The sequence below is a fragment of the Battus philenor genome, unplaced genomic scaffold (assembly GCF_028537555.1).
Source record: "Battus philenor isolate CCGP_79_NKW_IND1 unplaced genomic scaffold, ilBatPhil1.0.hap1 SCAF_23, whole genome shotgun sequence".
NCBI classification, from domain to species: Eukaryota; Metazoa; Arthropoda; class Insecta; order Lepidoptera; family Papilionidae; genus Battus; species Battus philenor.
The window spans coordinates 11,134,573-11,155,347 of NW_027181686.1; the positions used below are offsets into that span (position 1 = coordinate 11,134,573).

Genomic DNA, 20,775 nt, shown 5'->3' on the forward strand with positions numbered 1-20,775 from the left:
TTGAAAATGTTTCCTCAGGCGTTCAATCTACTTCAAGGCTGTGTGCTTAAAAATACTCAATTATAATTAAAAATATGTTATGGGTACATTGAATTATTAACATCCGCGATCCGCGAAAGATTTTGATAATCTTGGAATATAATAATGAGTAATTTGACACATATACTCGTGATCAAACATCGTAAACAATAAGTAAAGTAGTAAATATCATTTTCAGGAGGTACTGGTCCCCCTCTACTGTCTGGGTGTTTTGATCTTCCTAAAAATGTTGGTGCCTAACCCGAATTTTCCGGAAGTGAGAAAACCCGGCCGACTACTTCGGATCCATCACGACGCTTTTCCGGAGAACCACTCCGTTGCTGTGGTAGCTGATTGGGAATCCGCTAACGGAACTGTTGTAAGAGCATTTTTATTTCTAAATTAAATATAATTTTTACGTAATAGAAAAATATTTTGTGTGTGACTACAAGTACTTGTCTAAAGTAGGAGGGGCGTCCTGGGTTTGCCCCCCACTTAGGTGGACGGATATAGTTAAAGTAATTGGATGCGATCAGCGAACGACCAGTCAATGTGACATTTTTTGGAAGAGACTTCCCTTGCAGTGGGAGTCTATCAGCTAATATGATTATATATGTGGCCAGTAGTTTAAATAGACAACGCTATTTGAAATTATGTCAAATAGAGGGCTGAGACATGATCGTAGAAAGTGGTTTCGATTCTCGGGACAAAAATTTACATAATGCACAGGTTGTTCATTAATTATACAGGTTTTCTACTATCGGACAACAACACGCCCTCACTAAATCCGTACACTAATGAAATTCCTTTATTTATAGTGCGAACAGTGAAGGAGTGGAACAATTTATCGGATTGTTTCCAGACAATTATAACTTAGGAGTCTTCAAGACAAGAGTGGAATAGGTTTCTTCTAGACAAGCATATACCATCGTAGACCTCGTCATCGCTTAAAGCGAGACAGAGGTCAAACACTTCGCCTATAAAAGATAAAAAAAACATAGCTTACGTAACAATTGGAGCCACATAATGTATATATATATACTAGCTGATCCCGCAAACGTTGCTTTGCAAAAAAAAAAGTTTTTAATTAACAAATAAAACATAAGGGTTGATCGTAGAGGGGTGAAAATTTAGGGTTGTATGTATTTTTGTATGCTGTATCATAAATAAATAAAAACAAAAATTTTGTATAAAAAATAAAATAAAAAATTTAGGGGTGGACCACCCTTATCACTTAGGGGTATGAAAAATAGATAGTAGCCGATTCTCAGACCTACTGAATACGCATATAAAATTTGGTACATGTCGGTCAAGTCGTTTCGGAGAAGTATGGTAACTAACATTGTGACATGGAAATTATATATATTAGATACTAGCTGATCCCGTAAACGTTGTTTTGCAAAAAAAAAATTTTTAATTTTCAATTTAAAAATAAGGGTTGATCGTAGAGGGGTGAAAATTTAGGGTTGTATGTATTTTTGTATGTTGTATCATAAAAAATAAAAACAAAAAATTTCGTCAAACAAAAAAAAAAATTAAGGGTGAACAACCTTTATCACTTAGGGGTATGAAAAATAGATAGTAGCCGGTTCTCAGACCTACTAAATATGCATATAAAATTTGGTAAAAATCGGTCGAGCCGTTTCAGAGGAGTTCAAGTTCGAACACCGTGACACGAGAATTTTATATATTAGATATATACATATATACGTATATGTGTATGTTTATGTATATATATATATATATATGTATTACACAACATAATATCTTCAGGGTTTTTTGGACGAGATCAACAGCCTGCTCATCGAGTCCGGACAGCACGCCATCAACTGGGTCCGGTACAACAACACGACGGAACTGAACGACGCGTACCATCTCAACGCGCGTCATTTTCCCATCGCTGTCATCTTCCACACGGACCCAAGTACCTTTGGAGAACCGCTCAGGTAAAATCCCGTGATCGTGTAAAACAACTGCGCTGTTGTACTGCAAAGAGGTTTAAACTGTGTCATAATTGCTCAGTTACCTTTGCCCTGAATTGACGAAGAAAAAAAAAAGACTTTTTTCCCCGCCACTTTATATGTCATGCGCACTAAACTACAACATGTCTGATATTACGGTGAACAATGTAAAATATAGGGTGGGCCATAAATTTTTGCACTTTTGAAACATGTGTAGAAATAAAAGTACAAATGCTATTTTGTTTATGATTTATTTACCGTAATTATTATTTATTAAAATTTATTTTTTAAAAATTACATCGTCGAGATGTGCTCCGTCTCGCCGTTGGCACTCCCACGGTTACTCTCACGGTTTTGGAGAAATCGAGAGTTGCTATTTGCAAAAATTTTTGACCCACCCTATATTTACGTAATTGTAACAATACTCAGAATTCCAGAATTTTCCAAAATAATATTCCGGACACTCTAAGTTATTATGCTTCTTACGACTCAACATAATAAATTAAATCAAGTTCAGTATCTTGAATAACAAGTTACTAAATCACTTGTTAAATAATGAATCGGGTTTGTAGTTATATAAGTTTTTGTAAAGAATTGTTCACACATTTGCTTGATAAAGCATTAGTTTTTAAATTATTTATTTGTTCTTCTAATTTAAATTCAATATACCTTTGTTCAAGTAGACGTTTACATGCGCTTTTGAATTGTCGATTATTTTAACATTATAACCATTAAACTACCAACGGCTCGGGAAGCTGATCTATTGAGAAGAGAGAAATTTAACATTTTTTCATGTGAGCATTGTAATACAAATCATGTAAATGAGTCAACAAACCAAGTTCCATACCTTTTGATCGACTAAAAACTCTTGAATGCTATAATAGGATTTATTCAACAATTTAAATTTTAGATTTTAAACTTATATACGAAAGGCCTAAGATACATTTTGAAACTTTATTATATATGGGTACATATCAATGAAGGTTTTGTTAACTTTTTAAACGCGAAATTAAGGCGTTACGAGTTCATTTTTATTTCTTATACCTATTATGTCTGTCAATATTTCTTATATAAGATTTTGAATTGAGGCAAATAAATACTATGTTATTAAATATATATTGGTAAGAAACTGTTAGAATATATTAATAAACAGGATGAATGTTTATAGATGTAACAGCTTTAAAGGGGCTACAGTTATTTTAGAGATTCTACAATTATTTACTACCCTATATAAAATGATCACTCCGAAATATGCTAGATTATTTTTTTTCTCTTAAAATGCGACAGTACCTGTAAATAAAAGACATCGTCGTTTCTGCTCATAGAAAACCTCTGCAAGTCATATGCCTCCCCCAAAAGATATCTATAAAGGATATGCTGTAATCACCACGCTTGGCAGGTGGATTGGTGATCGCAGTGTGGTATTATGGTACGAGAAACGCTGATACATATCCTTTCGAAACCAGTTTGTTTTAATAATAAGAAATTCATAAGATTGTACTCCGGGAATCGAACAACATACGATCGTAATTTGTGAATGAGATAATTCGAATTGTAACATCGCTTATTCTTACTATATTATTCATACGCTATTTATTATTTCTGAAATCATTGATTTTTAATAATAAAATAAAATAAATAATTCATTTATTTCGGACGTTTGTCCATATTGGTTTTACAATAAAATAAAATATAATCAATTAATTTAAATATTTGCCCGTACTCGTGCCGGCTACGTGAACATGAACACGCAGCCAGTGTCGCAGAATAGGGCAGTCAGGCTTATCACTAATTTGTCGTAGAATGTCGTTGGTGCTTCCACGTACTCTGTGCAGAAGTGATGCAGTCCGTTTGCGCAATACGGTGAAGCCCGTCGGTGCAGTGACGTGGAAGCCCCAACAACATCCTAAAACCATTATATTACACGACATTATTATATTGTTAATAACAGCAAATAAATAATCATTCACTCCTTTAAAGATTTTACATATATAACCAATCACCCTGTATACAATTAAAACTTGTTACTTTTTACAGATATACAATCCGCACGAATCCATCTCACGCCGGCACACCTTCCACAAGAACCCTGACCACGTCGCCGGTAAAATGTCGCGAGAGAACAGCTGTCAAAGATTGGTCCTCGGACTGGTCTCGGGGCGGACAGCTCATCCCTCTCTCCGAGATGCACAGGGAGGACACTTGCCCTGTGCTGCAGTATTACTACTCCGGTTTCCTTGCGCTCCAGACCCTCATCGACTACATTAAAATAAAGGTATCAATCGATATATTTAATGGAATCAGGCGTTATTTTGCAAAAGGACCAAGATTTAGCCACTTCCGCACATGCGCTGGTAGTCGTGCTGCAAAGTGCACCCACCAGTCAGCTGATAAATGCGCATGCGGCAAACAATGCGAATTACACAACTACCACCGTTAAATCACTCAACACGTGTTTCACCCCTCCACGGGGCATCTTCAGGAGTTATGTTACACCGATTAGTGTTTCATATAGGCATTACGAAAAGGGCAGTGTTCGAAAGCTTCGAAACTTCTTCTCGTCCAAAATACTTCAGTATTTGACCAATATGTGTTGCCGATGATGATATACGGATCCGAGACGTGGTCACTTACGACGGGCCTCATAAGAAGGCTCAGAGTGACCTAGAGAGCAATGGAAACATTAGCAGATGATGAACTAATATCACCGACGTAGAACTAATGAATGCTCGTTTGAAGTGGCAGTGGGCTCGTTATCCGATTGCCGTTCGGGTCGAAAGGTTCTCGAGTGGCGACTACGAACCGGTTGGTAGGCCTCCCACTAGGTGGATCGATGATATAGTCAAGGTCGAAGAAAGTCAAAAAAAATGTCTACCGACCAGACTCGGTGTTTGGCACTGGTCGGTGTAACATCTTCTGAGGATGCCCCATGGAGGGGTAAAACACGTGTAGAGTAGATTAACGGTGGTAGTTGTGTTTCGCATTGTTTACCGCACGCGCATTTATCAGCGGGCGGGCGGGCGGTGCACTTCATAGCACGACTACTGCTGCATAGCGTAAGTAGCTATATATTAATACCTTTCTTAGTATATATATTTATATATAGATAGATATACAGACCCACGTCTATAAATCATGTAAATGTACAACAGCATACCTATTTATAATCTTAAAAACTCATTTCATTATTTGTAGTTTTTAATTTAGTTGCAAATTATCTTTCAGCTGGACACTGGATCACCGCTCCCTCCGCCAAGAATCGACCTTCGCCAGTTTCCAAAGCGGCAGCATACCGGCGACTGGCTGGTCATATTCCGCGTCATTATGCCTATGTATATGGTGATGACATTATCACAGTTCATCACCTACCTGCTCATGTTCGTTGTGGGAGAAAAAGAGAAGAAGATAAGAGAAGGGATGAGGATTATGGGCTTAAAGGACTCCGTATATTGGTAAGTATATATAACTATACTTAATACATACAGTGACATATAATAAGTTTTTTTTTGTTTCGGTGTTCATCTTTTAGGGTCTGCAATAGATATTATTATTTCTGGTGGTAGACCAAGGTTATGTGGGATTTCTACTCACTAAGATTCCCCTTCAATGGTAGTAGCCAGTACCTTAGAAAGCTCTGGTACTCCCCAGTACCGAGCCTGTGAAATCAGAGATGGGCATAGGTGAATTCAAACATTTTGACGGCCCGCTCGAAACTAACACTCAATTACATAAAACAATAAAACAAATTATTTTATAATTTATAATAAAGACGATTTCAACCGCTTATGGAAACATAGCGGGCCGCGGATTTGCAAACCCTGTATTAATTAATTTTGAATTCATTATGATAGGACAAACTAAAATAATATATACATACACTGAAATTATATATGTGTGTGTGTGTGTGTGTGTGTATGTATATACTTTAGGTAGAAGTCTAAAGTGGCAATTCAATGTGTGTCACACTTTTAATACAAAAATGTTTCGTAGAATCTTATATTCGATTTACAATACAACAATGTATTCAGATATTAACGTGTTAATAATTTTTTTTAATCAAAAAAATTATAAAAAGATTATTTTAATATTTACCCGCAGAATAGATCTATTTATCTGTCTAACTTATGAATTATATATGGGATATTAAAAATATTTAATATGAGGCATGTAGAATCAAAAAATTTACATATCAAATTTCACTAGAGAATGTCAACATAACCGTCACTAAATTTGTGACTCACAAAAAACTCGTGTTTTTAAGGCTGAACCTTGCTGACCGGTCACGATTAAACTTGTGTTGGTTTTTTTACATCACTATTGTTGTCTCTGTTGGAGACCATGTGGTACAATCTTTTGTTGTAAAAAATATTAAATATTTAAAAAAATTATGGAACGTAATGAAGAATCTTTCCATTAATTATACACATGATTTATCTGATTGTCCGAGTGTTTATTACTCAAATTGTGGTTACTGTGACAATGATACTACATCAGAGAGTGACTCTTATATTAAGCCTTTAAAATATATAAAAATAAATATTATAGCATCAGATAGTGATGACGATTTGAAAGAAGAATGGAACGAACATGGTATTACACCAAATTTACAGAATTATTAAATTACTCCCGATGCAACTGTTGAACTTGGTGACGCTCTATCTGTCAGTGGGATAATGGCTTTAAGTGGACCAATTTGTATTATTTTCAAATGAACGTATAATTTATACAAACATTATATATTACGTATAATTTATGCAAAAACGGTACTCTGTCGCGACTCGAGATAAATTTTGTGCATCTTAGATATATCCTAACTAAGAAAGGGACTAACATATAGCCACTTCCGCTATTCTATATATTAGTCCCTTTCTTAGTTAGGATGGACTTCCAAAAGGTAGATATCCGTCAAAAAATCCATTCATAAATTCATCTTAAAATCAAATTCATTTATATCTTGTAAGGTAGTATGTTTTGTTAAAAATGCCGAAGCAAATTTAGCTGATTTTGATTCTATATGCCTCATATATGATTGTTTTATTCCAGGGGTTCCTGGTTTCTGATATATGCTGTATTTGTAACCATATTGTCGATCGTCAGCACAGTTCTGCTGTTTACTTTAGGGGTAAGAATTTAATTTGTATATTCTTTTTTTAATTTTTCATATAAAACAATTATATCTAATTCCGTATGTAGGGAAGTGGTGGCGCCCATGTAACTTTTTCCTCGGCACCCATTTCGATGCACTTTCCTATGGGTAAATATATTTCAGTATATGGGATATAGTCTTCTGGTTGTGCAATGACACTAGGATATTAACCCTTTCAGGACCATAAGGTTACGGTACCTTATTTAATCAATTTAGCTAGATGTAATGAATTAATAGGCATCCTAAAAACATAATTTATACTAAAAATTCAAAAAAGTTTTACATTTTTTTTGGAAATTTATGGGAAAAATATGTCCCTACGGTCGCTAAGGGTTACTTTCTACTTAAACTCTAAATTTTGGTTTACTTATTGGTAAGTCTGTTTTGTTGTAAAAAATGTACATTTGTTACTTAGTGTACTTTTTTTTACTTGTTTATGAATAATATAAATATAATAGGGCAAGTTATTTGTGGTACTCAGCAAAACAATTCCTGTTGTTAGATGATTGGTTAATGATTAGATGGGTTGTTTTTTTGAGACGTTGAAGGTTCAGGTGATTCTTGCCGTTGAAGAATCGTCGTTTCTTCAACCTCGACATCAAATACCCCTTGGTCATCATCCTGTACTAGAAGTCTTTGGTCTTCGTCTTCCTCATCGCTGTTGTCGCCCATAAAAATTTGAAGAATTTTATTTTTTCGAAGTTCAAAAACTCCACGTCCCTTACGAAACATATTCTGAGAAAAATATGAATAAGAAAATGATAGTATTTTGGTATATCACCAGGCCAAAAGTTAAGAAATTCCGTATAAAAAGTATCCCTTTACGCCGACAGGGACATCCGTGTCCCATAATCTTTATAACGATTTATCACAGAATACAACATAATTACATTACTACTGAATATTTAGAATAACAATTTACTTAACAGGTAATGATAATTTGACACTGTAAAAACTTGAAAAGCACTTTTACAATATCAATTATTTATTCCAAACAGCAGATCATTCGCGCCAAAAGAACTCTAACGTTCCGATGACGATAAACAATAAACGGTGTTAGTTATCCTATATTGCCAGTAAAAAATAATAAAAAGGTACTTTCCGAAATATTAAAACAAAAAAATAATTCACAATGGTTACGTAAATATTTAATTAATCCATGATTTTTGCTTGGGACACCGGCGTCCCCGTGGTCGTGAAAGGGTTAAATATTAACTTGCTTAATATTACATAAATCGATACTTCTAGTACAGATGTTGTATCTACAATTAGTTCGCGTGGAGATGCATCAAAGACGCAAGAGTGGGAGAGAGAGTTACCAAAAATAGCAATTGTATCTTTTTTTCTCTCCATTTTTTGTCTATGGTGTAGAAAAAAGTGTTAATAAATAGATATATCAATTTATTTACATTATAATGACATTTTTCAACTTGTAATAACCAAAATACAAAAGCCTTATAAACATATGCTTATTCAGATATACTTCTGAGAAGAACCTTCATTGAAAATTAAAAAGGCTTTTATTCTTCACAATGTTTAACAATATGATAAGTATTTTTTTTTTTAAATTATGAAATCTTGTTTAAATTTTTTGCATGATAGTCATAAGATTAAGATAAGCTTCATGAGAAGGTCCAAGGTCACGTAACGAACAATGAAAAGGGAATGTAGTTTCGCTGCAAGATCGAATCAGAAATGACAGATAAAGAACTCTTGGTTTGGATTGCATGTCTAAAGTGGCACTCGTGTAGCCGTTGAGTCTGAAAGGTTCCCAAATGGCGATAACGAGGCGGTCTTGGAATGTAATGTCAATGGCAGCGCTAGATCGGTCACAGTAGCGATCTTTGGGGAAAGCCAATGCTTTACAATGGGCGTCTAACGGCTAAAAAGAAGTTGTCAGATGTTGGATGCAAGTCACTCCTTACCAGTTTTCTAAGAAGAGAAATGATTATAGTATGCCGGTACTGGTATGGTGGTAACCTTCTAGATACGTTTCCATGCTGCTCGATGCAGCCAAACAGACCAGTTTCATTTTTCAAGGTTAAGAATACAAGTACGACTTAAATATTGAGTTTGGTTTACAAACAAACTCGTATTAAAAGTAAATTGACGAGAAAGAATATTATTATATTAATATTTAAATGACAAGAATCCTTGGCAATGATTTCACTTGTTTATTTTGATTTCATTAAGGCTACATCTGATAAACTGTATTTAGATAAATCTGTGTTGTTGTGGAGTTTCTCCATGCTTTTTCTCCACAATTATAACACCGAACATAATCAAATAAGAGTTGTGTTAAAAGTTACTATGTTGAATTGAAAATTTAATATTTATCATTATCTTTTACATTTATATAAAAATTTGTAGTTTACGGTTTGAAATATGAATTTGTATGGAGATTCATGTGTAACTAATATATCACATTTAATGCAGGTGTTCCAGCACTCCTCATACATCCTGATATTCCTCCTGATGCTTCTATTCGGCTTCACCATCATCACCTTCGCGTTTATGCTGACCCCATTCTTCGACAGCGCTCGAGTAAGTACTGATCTTCATACAATCCTTCATATAGTAATGTCCAAGAAGCTATAGCTTGCGAGTCTTTAAATCAACAGTGAATAAGTTTCTTCTAGGCAAGCATGTTCCTTCTTAGGCCTCATCGCTTAAAATCTGGCGAGACAAAGGTAAAATGCTTTGTCTACTAATGATAAAAAATATTTAATTAATGACATGGTGATAATTAGTCAGCTGTACCTTAAAGAACGTATTATATGAGGGTAAAATAAATATTACATATAATATACATATATAAGATAAATAATTAATACATATTCAAACATATCCATATATAGAAATGAATCCTTATTCAACTTGGTTACGCTACAGCTTGAGAAAGACTTTATAGAAGGTTCTTACCAAAAAAAAATAATTTCTGCACTAGGATTTGGAATGTCAATAAATAAACCTCAAAGGCAGTCATTGACTATTTGTGGCAAATAGACATATATATATATATATATATATGTGTGTGTGTGTTTGTATGTATGTATGTATATATATATTTATAAATGTGAAATATTGGTATGATGAAAATTCGTTTAAATCTCGTTCGTACGGAAATAAAATATGCAATATTTTGAAGTATCATAAAAAAAAAAGAAATGTTTCTTTTTCTTTACCAATCTCAGAGTAAACTAAAACACATGTCCCTATCTGGCAAAATTTGACGACAATCAAAACAAAAAAGGCATATCAGAAAGTAATCAAATTTCACGATTCGCAGACGGCGGGCATCCTCGGCAGCTTCGCGGTGAACCTGATGAGTTGGCTGTACTTCATCCAGGTGTTTGTGTCCAACGCTGACTCCCTCGCCTTCTGGTTCGTCTCTCTCATCAGCTCCAGCTGTTACGCGCTCGCTATGGACAAGGTGAGGACAATATAACCATGTACACCTAGGAACACATACAAGAGTAATATTAAACGCTTGGGTCGAACTTATACAGGATGATTTTTTATACGAAAGATGTGAATTTATATCCAATTTGCAGGCAATCAATATATGGTACATTAAATTTTAAAATCAATGATTTCTAAAATAATAAATAATGTAATAATAATATTGAGTTTCAAAGTGATCACTTTACACAGGATGATTCGACATAGGTGTAAGATATTTAAAGCTTTTTGCTAAAATGTGTTATTTGTTCGCTCTAAGTTTTTGTACCGTGTATGTTTTACATTAAGATATTCATGTGACCAGTCCATGAAAAATCTAAAAAAAACATAGAAATATGTTTTTAATGACCAAGTTTTTACTCAAAGATCATCAGCAGCTTGACCTCAGCGGTCTATCGAAGAGTATGAGGGCTGTTTTAGTAAAAGATATGTTAAAACCTCACCACAAGTCAAGATACGATACTTGAGAAAGTGGAAAGCCTCTAAACTACACCATGTTCCGTAACTTATAATGCTCTAGTAGCTGCCACTTGAACCTTAATATTTTATTAGCATAATTGCAATTAACGCAAGCAACTTCCGACGCCAGTTAAATCGTCTTGATCATAAGGGACAAGCTTCAAACAACTCCTAAATGTGTATTAAATCTTACCATAGAAATTAACGCCATCTGTGCAAAAAATATATAACCAAAGTTTATCTTTACATATTACTATTATTTATTTTATGAAGTACAAATATTTTAAAAATATTTTCAATTATGAATATTATCTTTAGTAGTTAATATTAAAACTGTAAAAGTTTCAAAACTATTAATCGAATAAATAATAAATTTAAAAAAATGTTGCCGCCCGAACAGGGACTTGAACCCTGGACCCTTGGATTAAAAGTCCAATGCTCTACCGACTGAGCTATCCGGGCTATGAGTATCATGTTGAAAATAAACTTCAGTTCATTTAAGACGCAATAAATTTACAATAAAGATATAATATGGTATATATAAAATGTCCACCAAATAATAATAAAACACATTTGAAATTAGAATAATCTTAGTCATTAGAGAGTAATCTTTACTAACTTATTATTTTGTTATACCTCGCTTTTGTAAATTTGATACATATTTATGTAATTTTGATATATATATCAAAATTGTTCTAAGAATTTTTACTCTACTCTCTTTATATATATATGTATGTATTCTTTCTCTTTCTATACATATATGTATTGTTTTTACATTAAGCACATTTTTGTTTAAACTTTATTTACAATAGTAACCTTAATATGGTTACTAGTGTAAATAAAGATATATTTCATCATCATAGCTATATTTTTATATTTATCAACCTTTTTTTCCATTGTTCATTTTATATAACCAGATTATCATATATTTCACTTCATACTGCCGTAATTTTTTCCAATTTTTTCTCTAAGAGTATCTCAGATTAAATAAAGATCACACGAACAGCTTCCTTTTGTAGTAGAAAAATTGAGAAGGCTCCACCGGTATAATTTTTTTCAAGGCTCTGGTGTTGGACATGGCGGGCGTGGGAGTGACCTGGGACAACCTGTGGAGCGGTCCAGGTGTACCTTTCGGTGGCAGTCTCATCATGATGGCCGTTGACACCGTGATATACGGACTAGCGGCGTATTGGCTCGACGCTATTGTTCCTAGTTAGTATCTTTGTCCTTTTTTAAACGATTTTATTTAGTTCGACCCGTACGGAATTTATTTATTTGGGTCAAAATTAGAAATTGAAATTTAAGCACCTTCCCGTTGTCAGATTGATCTGAAATTTGGTACACACATTTAATTTAGATGACAATACAATATAATAAAATCAATAACATTATAAATCTAAGATGGCCGCCGATACAAAATGGCGGATTACATATTTTTCCTTAACCCCCTCAATATGGGTATCAAATGAAAGGGATATACTAGTAAAACACGATGATTATGTCAAAATTTAAAATTCAAGATGGACGCCGTTCCAATATGGCGGACTAGGTACATATTTTTCCACAACCACCACAATATGGGTATCAAAAAACCGTTTAACTTAAAAGTTTCTTAAATGTATTTATTTCTTCCACATCTGGATGTGAGAGAAGAGCTGGCTCTTAACTGAACTCTTGGTGGATATACATGACAAACAATACAGAATACTTCCGAAATATTTTTCCAAGCAATATTAGTAGGATTTATAGGAGATATATCAAAGAAAAGGAGAATTCCGAAGAAATATATTGTATTTTGTACATTCTGCGAAAGATAGCGCTCTACAATACTTCTGGATTTGTATTTGGCCCATTATTGGTTGAGCAAAGTTTTCATAGTTTTAATCGCTATAAATAAGGGCTTAACTTGATGATATACAAACGTTACTTCGGACTTTATGTTGTCATTACTTCCAAGACATATCGGCCCTAGGAAGAATTCAATAGATTATTAAAATATTTTGTTAAGTATGAAGAGTAGTGTGGTTGGTAAAAGGGAAAAGTGAATGTATTAGAAGGATGTCAAAAGATTTCTCAAATATTGTACCTATCATTTGAAAAGTATTAAGTCAGTGGCAGCACATACTGATCAAATACCTACATCTTCAGGCAGTACTTTGGATGATAAATCAAAGTTTATTATCACTAAAAAAATATTGCTTGCTGTAATAGAATTTTCTTGTTTTATTTTATCTTACCAATTCCGTAAACAAAACCTTATAAGCCTTAAGGTTGCCAAGGGAGGTCACTAATCAAAACAGAAATAACTTGAAGTAGAACAGTAACTTGAAGAATTTTCCGTCTGAAGTCTTACGCCTCGTCTACTGGTTGTGGTCGCCACTAAGTGGACCGACCACATGATAACGGTCTGACCGATCGTCGTGGCATTGGGAAAGCCATGCTTTGCAGTGATCATCCATCAGCTGTGTCTGATCAGCACAAAAACAATTGTTGTATTTTTGAACCTCTTATAAGCTGTTAAGTTGTGAAAATTAATATACAAGTCGTGTTCAGGCGAATACGGAATCAAACAGAAGCCTTGGTTCTGCCTGCTGCCTTCGTACTGGGGCGGTGGTCGACGAGGCCGGGTGTCTGCCGTTCATTTCCACTCTAATGGCGAAGCTGCGCATAACAAGGACATCGAACCTGTTCCCAGGTGAATAACTTATAGATTTCACATAAATATATACAGTATCAGAAGTCCTATTTTTAATACTCTTATAGGCCAACTAGCATAGTTTGCATTAGACAACTTATCACTTCTCAATAATCAAAATGCAGTTTCAACCCCACAACTCTCAATCGTTTTACCGGAAGTTGTCACAAAAGAGCGATGGGTTCTAGCAGTGTTTGCCATTCAAGAAAAATAAAACTACCTTTAATAAAATTATTACAACAGGATGATTGGGTATATATGTAAAAGTTTTATTTATTAAACTGCCATCTATTAAATTCAAAACATTCAAAGTACGCTTTAACGGTATTTTATTGTCAGAGTAATTGAAGGTTTCTTTATTTGTGTAGTTTTTGTATCGTCCGACTCGTGTCTGATTCAAATAAAAATGGCCTTGCTGAAAAAACTATAAAAATAACGAAACAGATAAAAAATATTTTAAATTGAAATTGAACAAAATGTACGTGTGGACAGATGATTTTAATAAGGTCATCGAAAAACGTTGGTTGAAGGCCATTTCCAACTGGTCTTATTTGGAATCTATGTAGATGTCCAGCTGTGGGCGGCTCCTACGGAAATGATGATGGTGATGATGATAAAAGTTTAAGTATTACAATTGATTAAAATAACTGTTTTTTTAGTTAAAAGATTATGGATATAAATTACAGAGAGCTGTTAGACAAGGAAGCTATCAGGATAGTAGGTCTGCAGAAGAGCTTCCGCCACTGCCGCAAACCAGAGATCAAGGCTATAGACGGCATTGACCTGAGCATCTACGAAGGGCAGATAACAGCTGTTCTAGGTCACAACGGAGCCGGAAAATCTACGCTCTTCAACATCCTCACTGGACTAACAGCGCCCACTGCTGGGACGGCGTATGTCTACGGTTTAGATGTCAGGTAAGAAGAAGAAGCAGTAGTACTATTTCTATTACAAGGTGTCTTTATTTTTATTGCGAGCCTTGTGTAAATTGCTATACTTTTTTGTCCACTTTAGCAGCTTATAACTGTGAACAGGCCGATTTCCACCTACGTTACTCTTTGTCAACACGCTGTGAACACTGTTCGACTTGCCCTTCGTCAACAAGCCCCTTTGGACACGAGGTCGGATCGTTCATCACAGGAGACGCCAACTCCTGATCTTACTAGGTTGAAGAGCTGCTAAAGTTTCATCCACCACTTCTTCCAGTTCTAACGCTTTTCGAACTGCTGGTAGTGGTTAGCCAAGCGATAGCAACCGATGTAGGGAATATTCCATCTTCTAAGTCTCTCCCTTGTTTCGAACTATAAATGGGTATTATCAATGACTGACAGTCCAAACAGAGTTCCACTCGTGGGGACCCTGGAGTCTAGTCGGTCCGTGAAGTACGCAGAAGCGATCTTGGAGCTCGGCAGCCTCCCAATCTAGTGAAACGGTATCATGAAGCAGCATTAGTCGAGGCTTCCACGGGAGCTCGCTAGCTTTGCTAAAGGTGTTAGGTTAAACTAAGAGACCGGTAGCCTCCCAATCCTGTGAAATGGTAGGATGTAACAGCCTTTTTCGAATCTCCCACGGGAGCTCTCTAGCTTTGCAAGAGTTCTTAGGTTAGACTAAGAGACCGGTAGCCTCCCAATCTTGTAAAATGGTAGGATGTAACAGCCTTATTCGAGACCCACAGAAACTCTCTAGCTTTGCATGGGATCTTGGGTTAAGATAAGAGGCCGGTAGCCTCCCAATCCAGGTTGTATTGCATATTGCAGTCCTAGTCCGGGTTCCCTCGGGAGCTCTCTAGCTTCTTTACCTTAAAAGAGGTCTTAGGTTAAGCGGCTTCTGCGCTCTGCCTTCTCCCAGGAGGATTTGCAAATGCCAATTGGACAACATTGAAAGTTAGGTAAAAAAAAGCCTTGCAACTGGCCTTCGAGAATGTCGCCATAACATATGGTGTGAATTTAAATTGGAACCCTTTATATACTTAGGCAGGTAATTTTATCAAAACAAGCATTCCGGACAAACACATTTACTTTACATAACATTGATTCATTTCAGAAGAGAACCTACTCTAGTTCTAATTTGTTAGTACTCTTATGGAAGAACTTCACTACATCCTCAGGGACCCCAACGACATGCACGAGATCCGGCAGATGATTGGCGTCTGTCCGCAGCAGGACGTGCTGTTCGACCTCCTCTCCGTGAAGGAGCACCTGCAATTCTTTGCAGCTGTTAAGGTAAGCAACACATTCAGACCTTAGACACTTATTTTTGGGTGTACCCAAAGTCTCAAAAAATTGTAAGTCTATAACTTTTTATACTAGCCCCGACCTTTGACAGTGTTTTCAGTAAAAAATCGATAGATAGTAAACAACAATTATTTTTTATATTATCATTACGTTGTTTATTATTTATGAAACTAATGATTTTTACACATATACCATACATTGACAGAAAAAGAGACATAAATTTATCAAAGCTTTTATATCTTTAACCTCCATTATTCATTTCGTAAAGGGCATCCCGAGTAAGAGATTGCCAGAGGAGGTCCATAAGGCGATGTCGGAGGTAGGCCTGCTGGAACAGGCTGAAGTCTTCTCCAAGCATCTCTCGGGTGGACAGAAGAGGAAGTTGAGCATAGCTATTGCGTTTATTGGTGATCCAAAGGTAAGTTTAAAATATGGTTTGTGTCGTATTTTACCAACAGTACTTCTAGTGTTACAATTATACCAATAGATGGCGTTGGTAAGATAACTATAAAAATTCATATATACATGAGTCAATAACAGAGATAGATTGATAGAAATATAGCGTTTTAAATTATCCAAATCTATTAGTATACATCCATAGAATTTAATTTATAGTAGTAATATATTTATTGCAAACCATAATCACAGTAATATAATGAAAGTATACATATGAAAATATACTAATAATATAAAGACACATAAACATTTGTTAGTTGTTCAGAAAAGAATGGGATCCTTGTATGTGTCATTATGTGCATGTGTGTAAGTGAACTTTTTAAGCGTGGAAACGCTGAGGAGCATCAGTAAGCTAGTCTTCCATAGGTCTGTGGTGTATTTAAAATATGTATATAGACCACCGACCTATAAAATATATATGCGGTGTATACATATATAAATGACGAAGTGAGCATATGTTATTTAGACTTGTTCAACAATTCATAATTCGATATTTCATAACTTATTTCTGAAATTTAAAATATGTAGGAGATAGATGATACTAAACACTAAGCAAAAACACAAGTGATTAGCCCAAAAAATAAGCAGTATTTTTGCGCCTCATCATCTATACATAGGTCCGCTTCATCTCGGGCTGTTACATACTCCTATTTTAATTGTATTTAAGATAGCAAAGCACAGAGAGCGCCTGACCTCTTTTATGGTCACCAAGATCGAGGTCTCCCTGGAGCCTTGGCTTTGGCTGCAACACATATACTACCACTAAAAGAGGGGGGGGGGGGTCAAGTTTTTATATTGCTTCGGGAGACGCCCTATGGAGTAAATACGCTCACTTCTGAACAAGGGACATACAGTTACTCATATACAGCGGTCCACGGGTCAGACATACTTTTTTTATCATAACAGCGGCAATTATTACGTCGCAGGTGTTTAAAGCTTTTTACACCTTTATATACATTTTAGATTATAATTCTGGACGAGCCAACCGCTGGAGTGGATCCAGTGTCCAGGCGTCAGACCTGGCGAATACTGCAGCGAGCTCGGAGGGGTAGGGTACTGCTGCTTACCACGCACTTTATGGACGAAGCCGACATCTTGGGAGATCGGAAGGCTGTCATCAGCAAAGGCAGGGTGAGTAATGTGAATAATACACACATTAATTACAATATACACCTACACGGGTATTATCTACGTTCGTGTAAACGTCTTCGGTGAACTGACATGACGAACCAGTTTTTCATTTTTTTAGTTGGTGGAGCACTTTGTTTATTAAAGAGAGTTTTGTGTAATGTTGAAGATGAGTAGTCAGTTTCTTAGATAGATGGCGCTTAAACAAATATTAGATTTATTATTTGCCGACTCATATTTCCTTTATTGACATGTCATGAACAAAGATTTCAAATAATGGATTTTAAACCCAAGATCCTCAAAGCTCGGATAGTTAAGATAGCACCACCTAGCTAAGCTGTTCGACTGGGAAAAATTCAAAGGTAGTCTAGCGACTGACGTTTTTTTTTTAATTTTCATTATGTTTTGGTTTAACAAAATGCAACCAGAATCAATATCATCTTATACGCAATACCGTGTACCTGGTAGGATTTCTCTTCTTTGGTAATTTCTTTCGCTATTTCTCCTAGCATCAACGCTTTTTGAAATGACTTTCTAATTAGGTCGACGTGAGACTCTCGTGTCCTTGAGTGGCAACGATATATTCAATGTCAGTCTAAGTCGAAGTCCATCAGCGACCTCCGCACCATTTTATTCCATGAAGCGTTCACATAAGACACCTAAAAACTCGGCCTCTCATTCTAGCAATAATACTTCATAATAGTCTGAACCTAAGCTTCCGAGGGAGTTTCTCCAAGTTTAGTTACTTAAATACAGGTTTTGGCTAACTTAACTAGCTTACTCCCTCAAATCACAATCTGTCTCTTAATCCAGAAAAAAGACAAAGTTATGTCCCATGTTAAAGCAACTCTCGACTTCAGTTACTAAACGTGGTTTTAGCTCTACGATTTTAGCGCTCAGCGCTATCTGCGGGATAATCTGAAAATTTTATTACTATGCGTCACTTGACTGATGTGGGCGTGTCAAATATTTAATTTTTTTATTTCCTATTAACCTTTTTCTTCGCCGATGGTACTTATAACGAGCCCCCTGTATATTTATTTAACAACTCACATCATCAACTTAACCTTCTAACTGCCAAGCTGTTTTGGCCATGACTTGCCCAGGTGCTAAATGGAAATATCAAGTGTAGGCATTCCTTATGTGAAAATTATAGGATCTTTACATTCTATGAATGAATATAACACATTATGTATATCATTATGTACTGAGACCGCCGGCGACCTTCATAGCACTTAAAGGCAACAGAGTACTCGGTGTGCCATGAGGTCGCCGGCGGGTCACGTTTTTGTAACACAGAAAACACGATAGGTTTTCAAAGCCAGCTTTGAAATATGAATAAATTGTGAATTTAATACAAAGAAAGGTTTCTATATACATATTCTAATGTAAATTTTATATAAAAAGTGAGGCTGCCCGCGGTCTCATTGGCACCCATGGTAACCGCTTCTAAAACATGCTGCAAATCGTATACCATCCCGTGATCCAGTTGCTAGGTGCCTAATGAAGCTAATAATTACCGGAGGGTCGGAAAAAAATAATATTCCTTAGATGTACCGATGAAAAATTGTGAGGTAGCCGGCGGCCCTCACGGCACCTATTGTTGGATATAGTGAGGTAGCCGGCGGTCATGGCGCTTAAAAGGTTAAGAAACCACAGCGAAGATTTTTATGTTGTTCAAAATACACACTAGATGGCGCTGTTACCAACATCCTTACATTTCCAGGTCCGCTGCGCTGGAACTTCGTTATTTTTGAAGAATAAATTCGGCATTGGCTACCACCTCACTCTAGTCCTTGACGGTAAGATATTAAATGTTTAATTAGCTTATTTAATTACCGTCGCAAATATACACAGTTCTGAAGGAAATTGAGAAGGTACTACTAGTTTTAAGGCTTTTGCGCATAATCACATAATCATATATATATGTTAAGTGTGAATCATGTTAGATTAACGAACCCAATAGTCAAAGTCCTCTACCACTAGTCTATCACTGCTCAGTTTTATATTTCATTATGTGCAGACGTTGTATGAAATTCTTGAGATAATACACAATAAACCTTGGAACTTTCTTCACTACCAAATGAACTTTGCCTCATTAAACTCAATCAAAATGCAAAAACATAGTATGTATATTGGTGGACATGCGCAGGAGCATGCCGGGAGCACCAGATCACGAGGCTTGTGCGCGGGCACGTACCGCGCGCGGAGAAGGCTCGCCGGCACGGTCGCGAGCTATCCTACATCCTGCCGCACTACGCTGTGCACCTCTTCCCCCCACTCTTCCACGCCATCGAGCAGGAGATCAAAGAGAAGACCAACCGCCTGGGTAAGTACTTCTATCTTCATTTTTGGAACATAATATTTCTATCCTAAAATGTTAGATGACCATAGTAGCCAATACGGACTTTGTTCCTTATAGTCATTTTCTACCAGTGATGCTACATTGGTAGAATAATACGAACGTGTGTAAATGACCATCATATTTAAAATATTTTCTTTTCAGCCGATGGACGCCCATTGCAGGGCATAGGCCTTCCTCGAAGATCTTGAAAGATCCTCGAAGATGACTGGTCTTGCTCTACTCGCATACAGCGACTTCCCAAGACTATGTCATTGGTCCACCTAGTGGAGGGCCTAGCTATATTGGCGTGGAGGGCCGTGGCCTCTTTCTGTGAGACCGTCATGGTCCAGGAGGCAGCCGAACAGAATCGACAGAGGACTGATGTGAATGGTGCTCCCCTATCGTAAACGGGGCCTTCTGAGTCGCGGGACTTTAGGGTGAGGCCCTAAACTCCCACTAGCTTCGGCGACTCTGAGGCGGACGATGGGTCGACGTGGTCTCGAACCATCGTAATAGCACCACGAGGGTTTCGGGGGTAGTGTGAACCATACACGCATACCCGAGGGGAGACCGCGTGGCGACCCCTGACCGGGAGTACCGTGGTCCCCCCGTATAGCGTAGAGGGCGATCACCGGGGGGTTTTAGTGGGTAGGAATCCCACATACCCCTGTCGTCCCCCCAGAGGCGGGGCATCTAAAACGTCTTGAAGTTTTCCCCCTGAAATCAAAAAAAGAGCCTAGCCATGCCGCGTGTACCGACTCGTGGTCTATACTATATGTATACATGATAAATATATATATAAATGACTATGTCTGTCTGTACGCTATAGATTTAAAAACTATAAATCCAAACGCCGAGAAAATTTTGGTAAA

General features: G+C 36.4%; 1 protein-coding gene and 1 non-coding gene across 2 annotated transcripts in view; one reads left to right on the forward strand and one right to left on the reverse strand.

The window, feature by feature from the left end:
* LOC137924138 (cholesterol transporter ABCA5-like) overlaps positions 1–20,775 on the forward strand; it is a 69,784-nt gene that overhangs the window by 29,909 nt on the left and 19,100 nt on the right. Inside the window, exons 3-17 of the mRNA XM_068767484.1 lie at positions 218–397; positions 1,792–1,964; positions 4,017–4,254; positions 5,205–5,431; positions 7,023–7,101; positions 9,562–9,669; positions 10,415–10,558; positions 12,108–12,258; positions 13,600–13,741; positions 14,428–14,658; positions 15,849–15,963; positions 16,244–16,393; positions 17,395–17,562; positions 19,286–19,361; positions 19,712–19,888. Coding sequence (XP_068623585.1) covers positions 218–397; positions 1,792–1,964; positions 4,017–4,254; positions 5,205–5,431; positions 7,023–7,101; positions 9,562–9,669; positions 10,415–10,558; positions 12,108–12,258; positions 13,600–13,741; positions 14,428–14,658; positions 15,849–15,963; positions 16,244–16,393; positions 17,395–17,562; positions 19,286–19,361; positions 19,712–19,888 — 2,359 coding nt within the window. The remainder of the gene's footprint in view (positions 1–217; positions 398–1,791; positions 1,965–4,016; positions 4,255–5,204; positions 5,432–7,022; positions 7,102–9,561; positions 9,670–10,414; positions 10,559–12,107; positions 12,259–13,599; positions 13,742–14,427; positions 14,659–15,848; positions 15,964–16,243; positions 16,394–17,394; positions 17,563–19,285; positions 19,362–19,711; positions 19,889–20,775) is intronic.
* Positions 11,436–11,508, reverse strand: TRNAK-UUU (transfer RNA lysine (anticodon UUU)). Its single transcript has one exon. It is a non-coding gene; the product is annotated as a tRNA-Lys (tRNA).